General features: G+C 38.1%; 2 protein-coding genes across 4 annotated transcripts in view; one reads left to right on the top strand and one right to left on the bottom strand.

Annotated features, from left to right (window-relative positions):
- Positions 1 to 538, bottom strand: part of GABRA4 (gamma-aminobutyric acid type A receptor subunit alpha4) — a 74,598-nt gene extending 74,060 nt beyond the window's left edge. The window contains exon 1 of one of the 2 annotated variants that reach the window (XM_526774.8): positions 296 to 538. In XM_526774.8, the coding sequence (XP_526774.2) occupies positions 296 to 381 (86 nt within the window). In that variant the 5' untranslated portion in view covers positions 382 to 538. The remainder of the gene's footprint in view (positions 1 to 295) is intronic. The other variant, XM_054683168.2, reaches the window with a different exon arrangement.
- Positions 539 to 861: 323 nt separating this feature from the next.
- Positions 862 to 13,540, top strand: part of GABRB1 (gamma-aminobutyric acid type A receptor subunit beta1) — a 436,422-nt gene continuing 423,743 nt past the window's right edge. Inside the window, exons 1-2 of one of the 2 annotated variants that reach the window (XM_054683169.2) lie at positions 862 to 917; positions 1,334 to 1,371. The gene's annotated coding sequence lies outside the window, so the exon portion shown is untranslated. Of the gene's footprint in view, positions 918 to 1,210; positions 1,372 to 13,540 lie in introns of those variants that run through there. The other variant, XM_016951795.4, reaches the window with a different exon arrangement.

Below are 13,540 nucleotides of genomic sequence, written 5' to 3'. Positions count from 1 at the left end.
GCTTGCCCCAAGCTAAAGGAGAGGAGGTTGGGGGTTGGGATGCAGAAGACAGAAATGGTCAGGAAAAGCGCGCCCCGCCACAAGACCCCCAGTGCCCACACGCCTCTTGCATCCTGCGCCCTTGGTGCTCTCCGCATCTATGCGGTCACAGAAAAGCCTGGCTTCGGCCCCTGCTCTTACAGCTGAGATAAGAAGACCTAGTCCTCCCAGGGAGGAGCGAGTGGCCAAAGGGGTCCCGGAGCTAGCCATTTCTCCACTTTCCGTTGCCCACCTCCTCGCACCCCAGAGAACTCACCAAACCGCCAGGCACAGGAAACGCAGGAGGGCGAAACTGACCCCGGCGGACAGAGCGATCGCGGGTACCTTCTTGGCAGAAACCATCTTTGCAACATGCCATACTTCAAGCCTGTTCACGTTTCCAGGCTCTTCAGATGCCCTGAGCAGGGTGCGAGGAGAGGGCAGAGAGGCTCCCGCGGCGTGCGCACACTCGCGCTCACACTCGCCCGCGCTCAGCCAGCCCGAGCCGCGGTGGGCGTGTGTGTGCACGGGGCCAGGGGAGGCGGAACCTGCCTTCCTCGCCCCCTCCTTTCTCGCTCAGCGCTCAATGTGTATGTAGAGCTATGTATACCGCTCCACACCCTTTCGTGCCCGCGCGCTGAAGGTTCTGGGGTTCGTATCCGCGCGCTTGCGCTGCAAGACTCGGCAAGTTTGTTCCGACTGTAACTCCGGGGATGAGGACCGGGGTCTCTCGCCCCTCCTCCGGCTTCGCAGCCCCCGACCCCAAGTGGGCTCCCCGCCCACAGCAGTGTTCGTCCTCCTACCTCCTGGCCCCCTCCCTTCCGCTGGGATTTGGATCTAACCAATGAAGCTCCTCTGTCATCAGGTTGTGCGAGGACCTGTTTGTACCCAGAGTCAAGGTTGGAGGTGGAGAAAGGGCGGGTGACGGGGACTGCTGGGCGTCGGGTGGTAGCGGTGGTGAGGAGAGGGGATCAAGTCCGGGCTCAAACCACCTTTGAGACCCTCCCATTCAGGTGTTATGGGGGGCGGTAGGGAGAGCAATGAAAGCAGAAAGATTCTTCCTGGTAACAGGGGTTGCAGCTCACCCGGCGGACTCTCGCCAAACTATTGGGAAGTGGACTCGAGCCGCACTCTAGTCCCAGTATTTGCTAAGCTATTGCTTTAAAGACACCCCATTTCTTTACCCGCCTCCACCAGACACGCGCACACCCTCCGCTTTGCTGCTCCATCCTTTTCTGGAGAGGAGGGGAGAGGTGGAGACAAGCGACCTCTGGTGAAAATCACTTTCACTTCTTGCGACACTCTTCTTTTTCAGAATGGAGTTGACTTACTTCCAGAGGTTGACTGCTTTAGGTAGGGGGAAAGGACGGCTGGAGAGAGAGTGCGGGGGGGGGGGGGGGGGGAAGAGAAAATGTGTGTGTGTGTGTGTGTGTGTGTGTGTGAGAGAGAGAGAGAGAGAGAGAGGGAGAAGGTGGGGTATGGAGAGAAAGGATACATAAATTAAAATGGAGGGGGACAAATATTAGTTCCCTTGTGACATGAAAGGGAACACTAAGCTCTATATCTTTAGTGTTTTACTGAGCAAAGATAAGCATTCCCAATAGATCTTTGGAAACATTAATTATTGGCTCCAAGGGGGAAAAGCGTCTTTCAAATTAGTAATGATGCATGTGGAAATTTTCATATGATGGATCAATGAGCTAAGTAATTCCCATATCCTGGAACCAAACACCAATTAGGTTCTAGTCGGAACTCTGATGATTTGTTCAAATTGAGATGACTAGTGGACGTGTATGAAGAGGGAACACATTGTATTAGACAGGGGTTTTGGTTTTTTTGTGTATTTTAAACGTCTGGATTCAAGTTTTCTTTCTAAGGGAAAGCCCAAAGTGCTCATCGTGGGCAATAGCTAGAGCTCCGTGCTCTGTATTCTGTACTGCTTTCTTCATAGAATTTGTTAACTTCATCCTAATCCCACCTCTATCATTCTTTTCTCATAGACTGTGGTCTCTCTGAGGGCCTGGGCTAGGTAATTTTTGCTCATCTGTGTTTATTTTATCTGCTGTTACAGTGCATGGCACATAGAATGTCAATAAATATTTATTGAAAGAACAATTAAACAAAGCAATGAATTGCTTGTTCCCAGATCCATCTTATGAATGTGGATGACTTTCAAGCTCTCTCTTTTGGGAAAAATAATGGAAGAACTAGTGTATCCTCCAAATATGCCATGAAAGCATTAGTCACCACAGATTCTCCACATATTATATTATTTCTCTAATCTTAATACTTTCCTACCTTTTTAAAAAGAGAATTTAGCTCTGTTGCCCAGGCTGGAGAGCAGTGGTACCATCATAGTGACTGCAGCCTCTAACTTTTGGGCTCAAGCAATCCTTCTACCTCAGCCTTCTAAGTAGTTGGAACTACAGGTATGTGTCACCATGCTCCGTTAATATATTTTTATATTTTTGTAGAGATATGGGGGCTCTGCGATGTCACCAGGCTACCCTCAAACTCCTGGTCTCAAGTGATCCTCCTGCCTCTGTCTCCCAAAGTGCTGGTATGACAGATGTAAGCCACTGCCTTACATTTGTAAGCCTTTTCCTATACTTTCTAAAACCTAAAGTTGTATTTTCTAAACCACTTTCCCTTGCAATTTTCATTTTAAAAATACACATATCAAAAAATTAAGAAACCAAAATAATGGCTTTGGGGAAACAGTTACATATCGTATCTTTAAAATTCAAACTTAAAATCTGTGAAACTATTATATTCAAATTAAAAGAACATTCTTTCAGAGTAGTTATATTTTTGTTAATTGGGTTATAGTATTTAAGTTCAGCTGAAGATAATACTAAAGGCATTTATATCTCTTTTCATTTTATTTCACAGTCTTTTATTTATGCCACTTTTGTATTACTTCAAGAAGATATATGTTGAATTTCACTGCCTGAAATCTTTAAAAAATATTGCCTGCTAACTTGAGGTTTTTTTTTTTTTTAGAAATCTAACATTCTGAAAAGTTATAATTTACTTTAACTTATGAATATAAATATGCTATTGTTTCCCATGTAAACTCCTATTTGTGATAGCCCAGGATTGTCAGTGAATTATTATTATTGTCTGTGTAGCTGTGCAGAAATAGGAAGGTGTTAAAATCATACGTATACCTTTTTTTTTCTTTAAGTTGATATAAGCCTCTGATTACTAGGTTTAGTGGAATTTGAATTGGGCCCAAGTACACTATCCCCAAATATCACTATATTAAGCCAGTCACATTTTATAAATTTAACAAATGAGTTTACTTCGGATATAATAAGATGCAAATAATACAGATAACCCAACTGCTAACATCTTAGGATGGACACTTTAAAGCCCACAGTGCCTATGAAATGCCCTGGAAATGAACACAAAATCTTGTGTTTATGTAAGTATGTGCATTTTCCTGTGAGACTTTATCTCTCATCAAGTTCTTATAGGCCATGGACAACTGTAGTATGGACCAACATTTTAATATAAAAGATAACTCAAATATTAGAACATTTGACCAAACAGGCGAATGAATATTTGTAGTTAATGTGTGATAAAAATCTCTATCCCATTTTATAAGCTTCCCCATTGCCAGTTTCTATAGACTGTCATGTAGATTGTAAGTCTCTTGCGGGTACTTGGTCCCATTTATTGTCAATTTATCATATGTCAAAAGAGCTTGGTATGCAAAATATTTGAGTGATAATAAATTAAATAATCTGAAAGGGTTCAACCTGTTCCTCTTTTTTTTTCATTAATTCTTTCTGGTAAATATTGAACCAATTGTAACCATTTGAGGAGGGTACTGATGTGAATTACTGCTTTAAATTCTGAAGGCTTGTAGATATAGGCCCAGTTTGAAATGCTCCTGTTCCAAGAATTTAGAAGCTATTGACAATTTTATGTTAATGAATTTCTCTGTCCCTCGTATTTTGCATAGGTGAGAAGAATTGATTTAATAGTCTCTTAGTTAATGCCTTTTCTCATTTGTATTAAAACAGTGTTTCCACTGAAATATTACCTGTATACCAGCCTACTATCATTGTCTAGTTATAGATTTTTTATCTTCACTCATTTCTTATTGTATGTATTTGAGGTATACAACAAGATGTTTTGATATAAATATATAGCAAAATGACTTTTACAGTCAAATTAACATATCCACCACCTTACATAGTTACTTTTTGCGTGTGAGGATCGAGTACCTAAAATCTACTCTCTTAGCAAATTACTGTTCAGTGTGCAATGAAATATTATTAACTGTGGCCTCATGCTGTACATTAGATCTTATTATACATAACATATTATTATATAATATATAATAATAATAACTTTCTTATACATAACTATAACTTCGTACGCTTCAAGCTGTATCTCCTAAATTCCCCCCCCCCCCCACCATCCCTCCTTTGGTAACTACCATTCTACTCTCAGTTTCTATGTATTTGACTATTTATAGATTCCACAAATAAGTGAGATCATTTCATATTTATTTTTCTGTGCTATCTGTGTCTGGTCTATTTCACTTACTATATGTCCTCCAGGTTCATCCATGTTGTTGCAAATGGCAGTATCCCTTCTTTTACAAAGCTGTACATATAGATGTGTGTGTATATATATGTATGCGCACACATGTATATATATACACACACATATATATGCACACATACACATATACATATAACAGTTTATTCATTCATCCACTGATGGACACACATAGGTTGTATCCATATCTTGACTATTATGAATAATGCTGCAATAAACATTAGAGCTCAGATATCTCTACAAGATGCTGATTTTATTTCCTTTGGGTGTATGTTCAGAAGAGGGATTGCTAGGTCATCTGATGGTGCTATGTTTAGTTTTTTGAGGAACTTCCATATCGTTTCCACAATAGCTGTACCAGTTTACATTCCCACCAACAGTGTACAAGGGTTTCCTAATCTGGGAGAATTTAACATATTGTATTTGAGTAAACATTTCATAATACCAGTTAATACTGCTGTCAAAATAAGAATTTTTTGCCATATAGTTAATGCAGATTTAGATATTTCAGTGCAATTATTTGAAAAAAAACAAAATTGTGACAATACTACTATCTGAATAAACTTTACACATGAAATTTGGAAAGTCACCTATTATAGTATGTATTTTAGATTATTAATTATTTTTTATAATTTTCTGAGATCAAGTTGGACATTAAGACAATATATCAATATTTAATAGTCTCCAAGATCTCACGTTAATTTGAATTCCATTCAGAAATATTAGTTATTCAATATTAGCTTTTGTTTTGTTTGAAAGTCTGAAGTTTTAAAATAAGTGGAGGCCAGCCAGGCACGGTAGCTCACGTCTGTAATCCCAGCACTTTCGGAGGCCGAGGTGGGTGGATCACGAAGGTCAGGAGATCGAGACCACCCTGGCTAACATGCCGAAACCCCGTCTCTACTAAAAATACAAAAAAATTAGCCGGGCGTGGTGGCAGGAGCCTGTAGTCCCAGCTACTCGGGAGGCTGAGGCAGGAGACTGGAGTGAACCCGGGAGGCGGAGCTTGCAGTGAGCTGAGATTGTGCCACTGCACTGCAGCCTGGGCCACTGAGCAAGACTCTGTCTAAAAAAAAAAAAAAAAAAAAAAAAGTGGAAAGAATACAATTTAAGGGGATACAATCCAAGTAATACATTTAATAACTACTTTTAGGCTCAACTGAAAATGCCTAATAATGTGTGAAGCATTATTTTATTCATCAGACCTTGAATTCTGAAATAAGCTCTCAGAATAAGTTTAGAAGTGCTACTCCAAAGAGCAGTGATTGTGTGTGTGAGATGGTGTGTGTGATTGTGTGTAATTAGTACAGAGTACTAATTATTACAAGAAACATTCCTTTAATTATGTTAGTGTATATGTATGGTATGTGCGAATTTTTAGTTTCTGAAAAAGATGATACTATTGTTAAGAAACAGATTTATTTTCAGCACCTAATAGTAATGGTTTGCAAGGATAATTTATGCATTACTGATAGTGCCCCAAATTAACCCATATAGTTTATTTAGAGGGGATACACAAAGATGTAAATACTGGAGGTATGATTCATTTGATGGCCATTTAAACATTGTTAAATTTGTTGCCAAGTGCTTATTTTATGATGAATATAATGTCATGTCTTGTTTCAAGACTGATAAGGGACTAATAGAACCACTTTGGAAAGCAGTTTGCCAATATATTTAAGTTTAACATATTCATACCATATGACCAAACCATCTAATTTAAATTTTATAGCTCCAAGAAACTCTCAAACATGTTCATGAGGAGACATCTAAAATATGTTACGTTGTTTGTAATAGTGGAAACTTAGAAACAAATTAAATGTCATTTAACAGGGAAGTGGATACATTACATTGTGGTGTAAAGAGAGAACTAGACAACAATTAAAATAAGGAAATAAGATATATGTTTCAATATAAATATATCAGGAGTAAATGTATACAAAATAAGCAAGAGGCAAAACAAAGAAATCATTCTCCAAAGAGCTGAAGAGACCAGTGACTGACAGAAATTGTTTAGTTTACAAGATAACGAATAAAAAAAGAAACAGTGCTAAAACTCCCTCTGCTTATAAGATAACAAAACTAGCTAAAATGGATTAATGCCAATATGGCTGTTGAAATAGACTTTGCAGAGAACAGACATGCTGACGTCACAGCCTGAATATTCACTGCATGTTTCATACTAACTCCTCCCAAATTTGCACATGGGACCCATGAGGAGGCATGAAGAGATAACTGTGCGTGCCCAAGGACTTTCCAGACCTTCTCTTTCCTTCCACCAATCTCCTGCTAATTCCAGAATCCACCCCCTAAACTTTTTCTAATAAAATTACTACCTTAAAGCCAGTACAGGGAGACAGATTTGAGCTGGACTCATGTCACCTTGTTAGTCAAATTGCAATAAAAAGCTTCTCTTTTCTCAAAAACTCAGTGACATACTATTGGCTTCTAGTGCATCAGGGAGCAAACCACTTTCTCTCAATAACGATAATACCTTCAGCCAAATACTCATATAAAATTTAAAACATAAAAAAACCATTATGCATGTTGTAGGTATGTATGTAGCCATATGAACAAATTTGCATGAAAAAATTAATAACAAATTCAAGATAATGGGTATCTGTGGCAGAAAGAGGAATGAAATAAGGGAAACATTGACTATTTCAACTCTTTATGTAAGCTTTATCTCATTAAAAATATCTCAAGCAAATATTGCAAAATGTTAAGTTTTGCTAAATCTGGTGGTCAGGACTTAGGTGTTCACTATGTTACTTTTTTTATATTCATTTTCTTTTGTGGAGCAAAGCACTATAAAACTTTCTAGCTTAAAACAATTTATGATACTCTTTCACAGTGCACATAGTTTGACTAGGCTCATATGGTGGTTTTCCCTGGAGGTCCTTCATCCCCTTGCAGTTAGATAGTGGCTGGGGCTGGCATAATTTGAAGGTTTGACTGAGCTGGGCATTGAAGATAGCTTATTGCTTCACATGACTGGTGCTTCAGATAGACAGGGGGAATTGGCTGGAGATCTCTCTTCCCCCACCTCCCCCATCTTACTTACTTAGCCAGCTTGGATTTCCACATAACATGATGGTCTTGGGGTAGTAAGACTTTTTATATGCCGGCTGGTTTTCCCAAAGTAAGCATTTCAAGTTAGGCTGAAGCTGAAGACTTCTTATGACCAAACCTTGAAAGTCACAGAGCATTATCCTATTGGTCAGAGCAGGTAACAGGGTCAAACCAGATTCATGCAGAGGGGATAACAAAGATGTAAATACTGAGAGATATGATTCATTTGATGGCCATCTTTGAAGACTAGCTGTTATATATATTTTTCATATGCCTGAATTATTTCATAGAACAAATTGAATAGCATTTTATAAGAATGGTGTGATGGTTAACTTTGTGTTAATTTGCCTGGATCACAGTACCCAGATGTTTGTTAAGATATTATTTTAATTTAATTTTAGTTTTTTATTTTTATTTTTTATTTTTTGAGATGGAGTCTCGCTCTGTCGCCCAGGCTGGAGTACAGTGGCGCGATCTGGGCTCACTGCAAGCTCCGCCTCCCGGGTTCACGCCATTCTCCTGCCTCAGCCTCCTGAGTAGCTGGGACTACAGGCGCCCGACACCATACCCAGCTAATTTTTTGTATTTTTAGTAGAGATGTGGTTTCACCGTGTTAGCCAGGATGGTCTCAATCTCCTGACCTCGTGATTCTCCCGCCTTGGCCTCCCAAAGTGCTGGAATTACAGGTGTGAGCCACCGTGCCCGGCCAGATATTATTTTCAATATTTCTGTGAATGTATTTATTGGATGAAATAAAGATTTTAATCAATAGACTTTGAGTAAAACAGATTACCCTCCATAATTTGGGCGAGCCTCATCCAATCTGTTGAAGGCCTTAATAGGCAAAGAATGACCTCCCAGAAGAGGGAATTCTGCCAGCAGATGGACTTCAGACTTGATCTGCAACATTAGATGTTCCCTGGGTCTCCAGTCTGCCCGACTTCCCTGCAGATTTTGGGTTTACCAACCCCTGTAATTGTGTGTCAATTCCTTAAAATTTCTACAGATAGAATAATCTATACTTTATCGGTTCAATTTCTCTAGAAAATCCTAACTAATACAGTTGTACGGGGATATAAAATTAAATGTCTATTAAATGTTTTCGGTTCTAGTAAAATTTTGTGTGTCAATTCAATGTTAAAATTTTTCTTACCTTTCAAATGCCATTAAATTGTTCCAAAAAGTGATATGAAATTGTTACAGAACTCTGAACTTTATCTTACAACAACTTATTGTTTTTATTAGTCTTAGGATAGGCAGTTTTTTACGACATAGTTAGTATCTCATGATATGTGAACCATTATAAATGTTAAACTTTCATGAACTATTACTTAGATTCTAAATTAATCATTATATTTGAATTTTGTTCTTTTGACTTTTCAGTCAAACAATGCATTCTCACTATAGAGATTTTGGAGACAACAAAATACTAGAAAGAATACATTATATACCATACAATGTAAAACACATTTTAAAAATCTTTTTAAAAAAATAGGCCTAAGCCTTTGCGAAAATATCAACATTTACTTTACAAGCTTTGGGAAAAAAAGTAGTGAGTGAGCATATTCGGCAAGTTAATAAGCCCAAGAAACAAAGATGCAGAATGTGCTGTGTATTTTATGCAATTTTATTATATATGTTTGCATTAGATATTTTTATCATTTTTTTTACTGGTGATATGAAGGAATTCCTTTTTAAAATATATTTATAACCAGAAGAAAACACAAATTAAACCTAAAGAATGCATGTATTTTCACTAATCATTCTATACACAAATATTTTAGTCTTTCAAATGTTTAAATAAGAACCACCTTTAAAGTAAAGCACAATAGCAGAAATGTACGGTTTTTTTTTTCTGTATATTTAAGTCCCCAGTACAGAATCTATAACACAAATCAGACACACGCAAACTAAATGATTAAAGTATCATAGATATATACTAGCCTGCCATCAAACCAACACAGTGTTTGGAATTAAACTTTCACTTTCCAAACAAATCTGTGAATCCTGAACATGATACAGTGGTGAAATATTTGGTCCTCAAAAGACTACGAAGCCAGACTGCTCTTCATTACCATCTGGTGGCTACTGCATGGAGTGGCATTAACCATAATTTTAAGAGAGAGTTAAAGGGAGTGAATGTCATAAGAATAGAAGGAGAACCTCAATGGTATTGATTAATATTGAAAATGCATGAAGATAAATATCAGAGAAGGATTTGGGACTTTGCCATAGAAAAGTATACCACAAAAAGTTATTTATTGGAAACAGTTTAGAGTGAGCAAAAGTTGAATGTTTGATTTATGGATAGCATAAGACTTCCAAATCACTCCTATTTGCTTTATAATAAAAAAAACTTTGTTCTTTTAGTGATAAATTCTATGTAGCAAATTGTCTGAATCTACTAAAGCTTTCAGTCCTCCATGTATCTTCACACGTCACTTGCCTCAGAAGTACCCTTTTCTATTTTATCTACCTGGAAAACACTTACATATCTTTAAAATTTAGATTAAGTGCAGCTCACTTGTGAAATCTACCTCCTCCCAGGTAAGGGTTTTGTTATCTGTCTCTACAGACTGTTGTACTTCTGTGGACCGTTTGCCTAATGGTTTCTTTTCATGACTGACTGAGTTTCTCGAGGATAGGGATGATGTTTTATTTATTTTTGTAAGACCCAAGTCCTAAGCATTTAATATGCTTATGTAAGGAATGAATCCAGGAGGAAGTTCATTGTTATTTAGGAAATAAATAACAATATTTTAAACCAAAAGAAACCTCTCACATTTCAGACTTGACAGACACTGAGACAAGGGACAAATTTAGGTTTTGGAGAAAGTAAATGTCCATATTGACATTCAAGTTTCCCACTTCCATGACAGAATTGCAGAGCTAAAACAGAACCAGAGAAATCATCTAGTTCTGCTACATTCTTTTAAATATGGGAATGAGGCTCAGAGAGACGACATGATTTTCCTAAGTTTCTGTAATTGCTAACTACCAGAATCAGGATTGGAATCCCAGTCTTCTGACTCTTCCTCCAGTGAGGCGTTTATTCTGCTGATTTAATCTCTGACTTCCCTTAAGAGGAACCTTAGGTCTAGGAAATTGGGCTTTGAACCTAAAATGCAATGTCCTTTCAGGAATTCAATCCTATTCTTGATGAATGTCAGCCCACACATATTTACAGGCAAGTTAGGAAATCATTAATTATGTTATGCGGCATTACAATAATATATTTAAAACGTTCTTTTGTGTTTTTTGTTTGTTTTGTTTTTGTTTTAGATGGAGTATTGCTCTGTCCCCAGGCTGGAGTGCAGTGGTGCCATCTCGGCTCCTGCAACCTCCACCTCCTGGGTTCAAGCGGTTCCCCTGCCTCAGCCTCCCGAGTAGCTGGGACTACAGGCGCGTCCCACCAAGCCTGTCTAACTTTTTGTGTTTTAGTAGAGACGGAGTTTCACCATGTTGGCCAGGTTGGTCTCGATCTCCTTACCTTGTGATCTGCCTGCCTCGGCCTCTCAAAGTGCTGAGATTACAGGTGTGAGCCACCGTGCCTGACCTACAATAATATATTTAAAACTTTCTTAAAGTTCTTTAATTTTTCCCAGTGGTTACAATTCTAGGCATTGATTCTAAGAAAATGACGAGACACTTACGTCAAGATTACAGGCATGATGAGCAATAGAGCATCATTATTAATACCTTTTATTTTTAGTTTTTATGGGTACATGGTAGGTGTATTTGTTTATGGGGTACATGAGATATTTTAATACAGGCATGCAATGCATAATATTAATACTTTAAAAAAAAAGAATAGGTTCCCTGGTTTAATTTCCAATGTCTTTGACTATTAAAGGATATACTTTAGGGCTGAATGGGAAGAGTTTGAGATGCTCAAAACACACCTTGCTTTTTGACTGCCTATTCCAACTATTGGTGCGGCCAGACACTTGATTTAAAAAACAAACAGACAAGCAAACAAACAAAAAACAGATGACACAGTCTCTTCGAATCTGTTAAGACACGTAGTTTATAATCCAGAATTGGTTTTATTCTGTCAATGTGTATTTGATTTCGTATCATCTAGTTTTTCCACCTTTAAAAATTATACTTCTAGGAAAAACAATATGTTTGCTATTTGAAGTTTAATACTTATAGTTTCAATAGTTTTGTGTTTCCTCGAAGGTCAATGGCATGCAGTGATTTGTAACCGTTGCTAAGGCATATATAGAAACAGTGAATTCTGAGAGGTTAAGGAGCAGGCAGATGCAATCACCTAGATGGAGAGAGAGCCAAAGCCAAGAGTGGGCCTAGGGGGAGGCCAGACACACCTGGCTTTGTGACTCCTAGGGTTAATGTCCCAGATGCAGAAACTTTCCTGAAGTGATTTTTAAAAATGGTTCTCCGTAGGGCCAGGTGCAGTGGCTCACGCCTATAATCTCAGCACTTTGGGAGGCCGAGGTGGGTGGATCATGAGGTCAGGAAATCGAGACCATCCTGGCTAACACGGTGAAACCCCGTCTCTACTAAAAATACAAAAAATTAGCCAGGCGTGGTGGCAGGCGCCTGTAGTCCCAGCTACTCGGGAGGCTGAGGCAGGAGAATGGCGTGAACCCGAGAGGCGGAGCTTGCAGTGAGCTGAGATCCAGCCATCGCACTCCAGCGTGGGCGACAGAGTGGGACTCCGTCTCAAACAAACAAACAAACAAAAACTGTTCTTGGTGAGGAAGTGACCATCCAGTGAGATTTTAAATGTCAGTGTATGCTGAAAATGCAGCAAACCTGTGGTTTGAGCACAGTATCTGGTAAGGATCCATTTGATGCTAAAAGAGAAAGTAGTAAAGCAATGCAAACATTTCAGTCATAAGGTAAAAACCATCGGCAGTCTCTCTTAACTTATAGTCAGCTTTTTTTAAGCCTCCTGAAGATCCAAGGACTAAAAATGTCCTTTTGTCAATCACAGAGAACTTTACGTCTCCCTCTGCAAGTTCTCTAAAATTAGGAACCAGTGCTTCTGCAATGGCTACCCAATTTCTTTACCTAACTCTGAAAGAGTCAACTTGTAACATATGGGGCTTAGCAAAATTGTGCCTTCATTTAATTTGTCCTCTACTCTGGCTTATTTGCAGCCAAACTTTCAGCATTTTAATCTTTGTCTTATGAATACAAATGTCTTCTTTCCTCCCTTCTTTCATTTCTTCCTGTACTTATTTTTTTATTTACTTAAAAACTTGGAAGTATCTGATTTGAGGAGGCTTTTGTTATTCTTTTTTTTCACATCTTCTAATAAAGAAGCAATAATTTCTTTTGTTTTATTTTGCTTGGTAAAAATCAGATACTATTTTTCTGACTCATTTTGACATTCTTTGACAATGGAATCCCTTCCATTAGATCATTTCCGACAGAATTATGAGGAAAAAAGTGTTTTTCTCTGTCCCTGATATATTGAATTATGACCACAGATTTTGATTTTAGATTGGGTTCATCTTTCAAAAATTTCATAAGTCTACCAATCTTTCACAGACAGACCCTTCATTATGTTATGCTGAAACAGTTGGGCTCTTGGGAAAGATATTTATTGTAATAAAATAATACTATACATATATAATACATATAATACAGAGTGCATATTCCCACAGAGTTTGCAGTACCAAAAAATTAAAAATGTTTTCAAAACTTTCCTATAATGATCATAAGATGGAACTATTTTCTTTTATAGGTCAGGTACATCTATTGCATCTATAATATGTCTTATAACATGAATACAAAATTATTCCAAAATCAAATTGCTTCACTTGCATTTTATTATAGTGACTTGAATTTTGATAAGATGTGTAGCTATAAAAATACTGTTTATCAAGTGGGGAATTATAGAGTC

This window comes from Pan troglodytes, chromosome 3, assembly GCF_028858775.2.
Source record: "Pan troglodytes isolate AG18354 chromosome 3, NHGRI_mPanTro3-v2.0_pri, whole genome shotgun sequence".
NCBI lineage: Eukaryota > Metazoa > Chordata > Mammalia > Primates > Hominidae > Pan > Pan troglodytes.
Note: the sequence above shows the minus strand (reverse complement) of the source record. Positions and strands in the feature narration are given on the sequence as shown.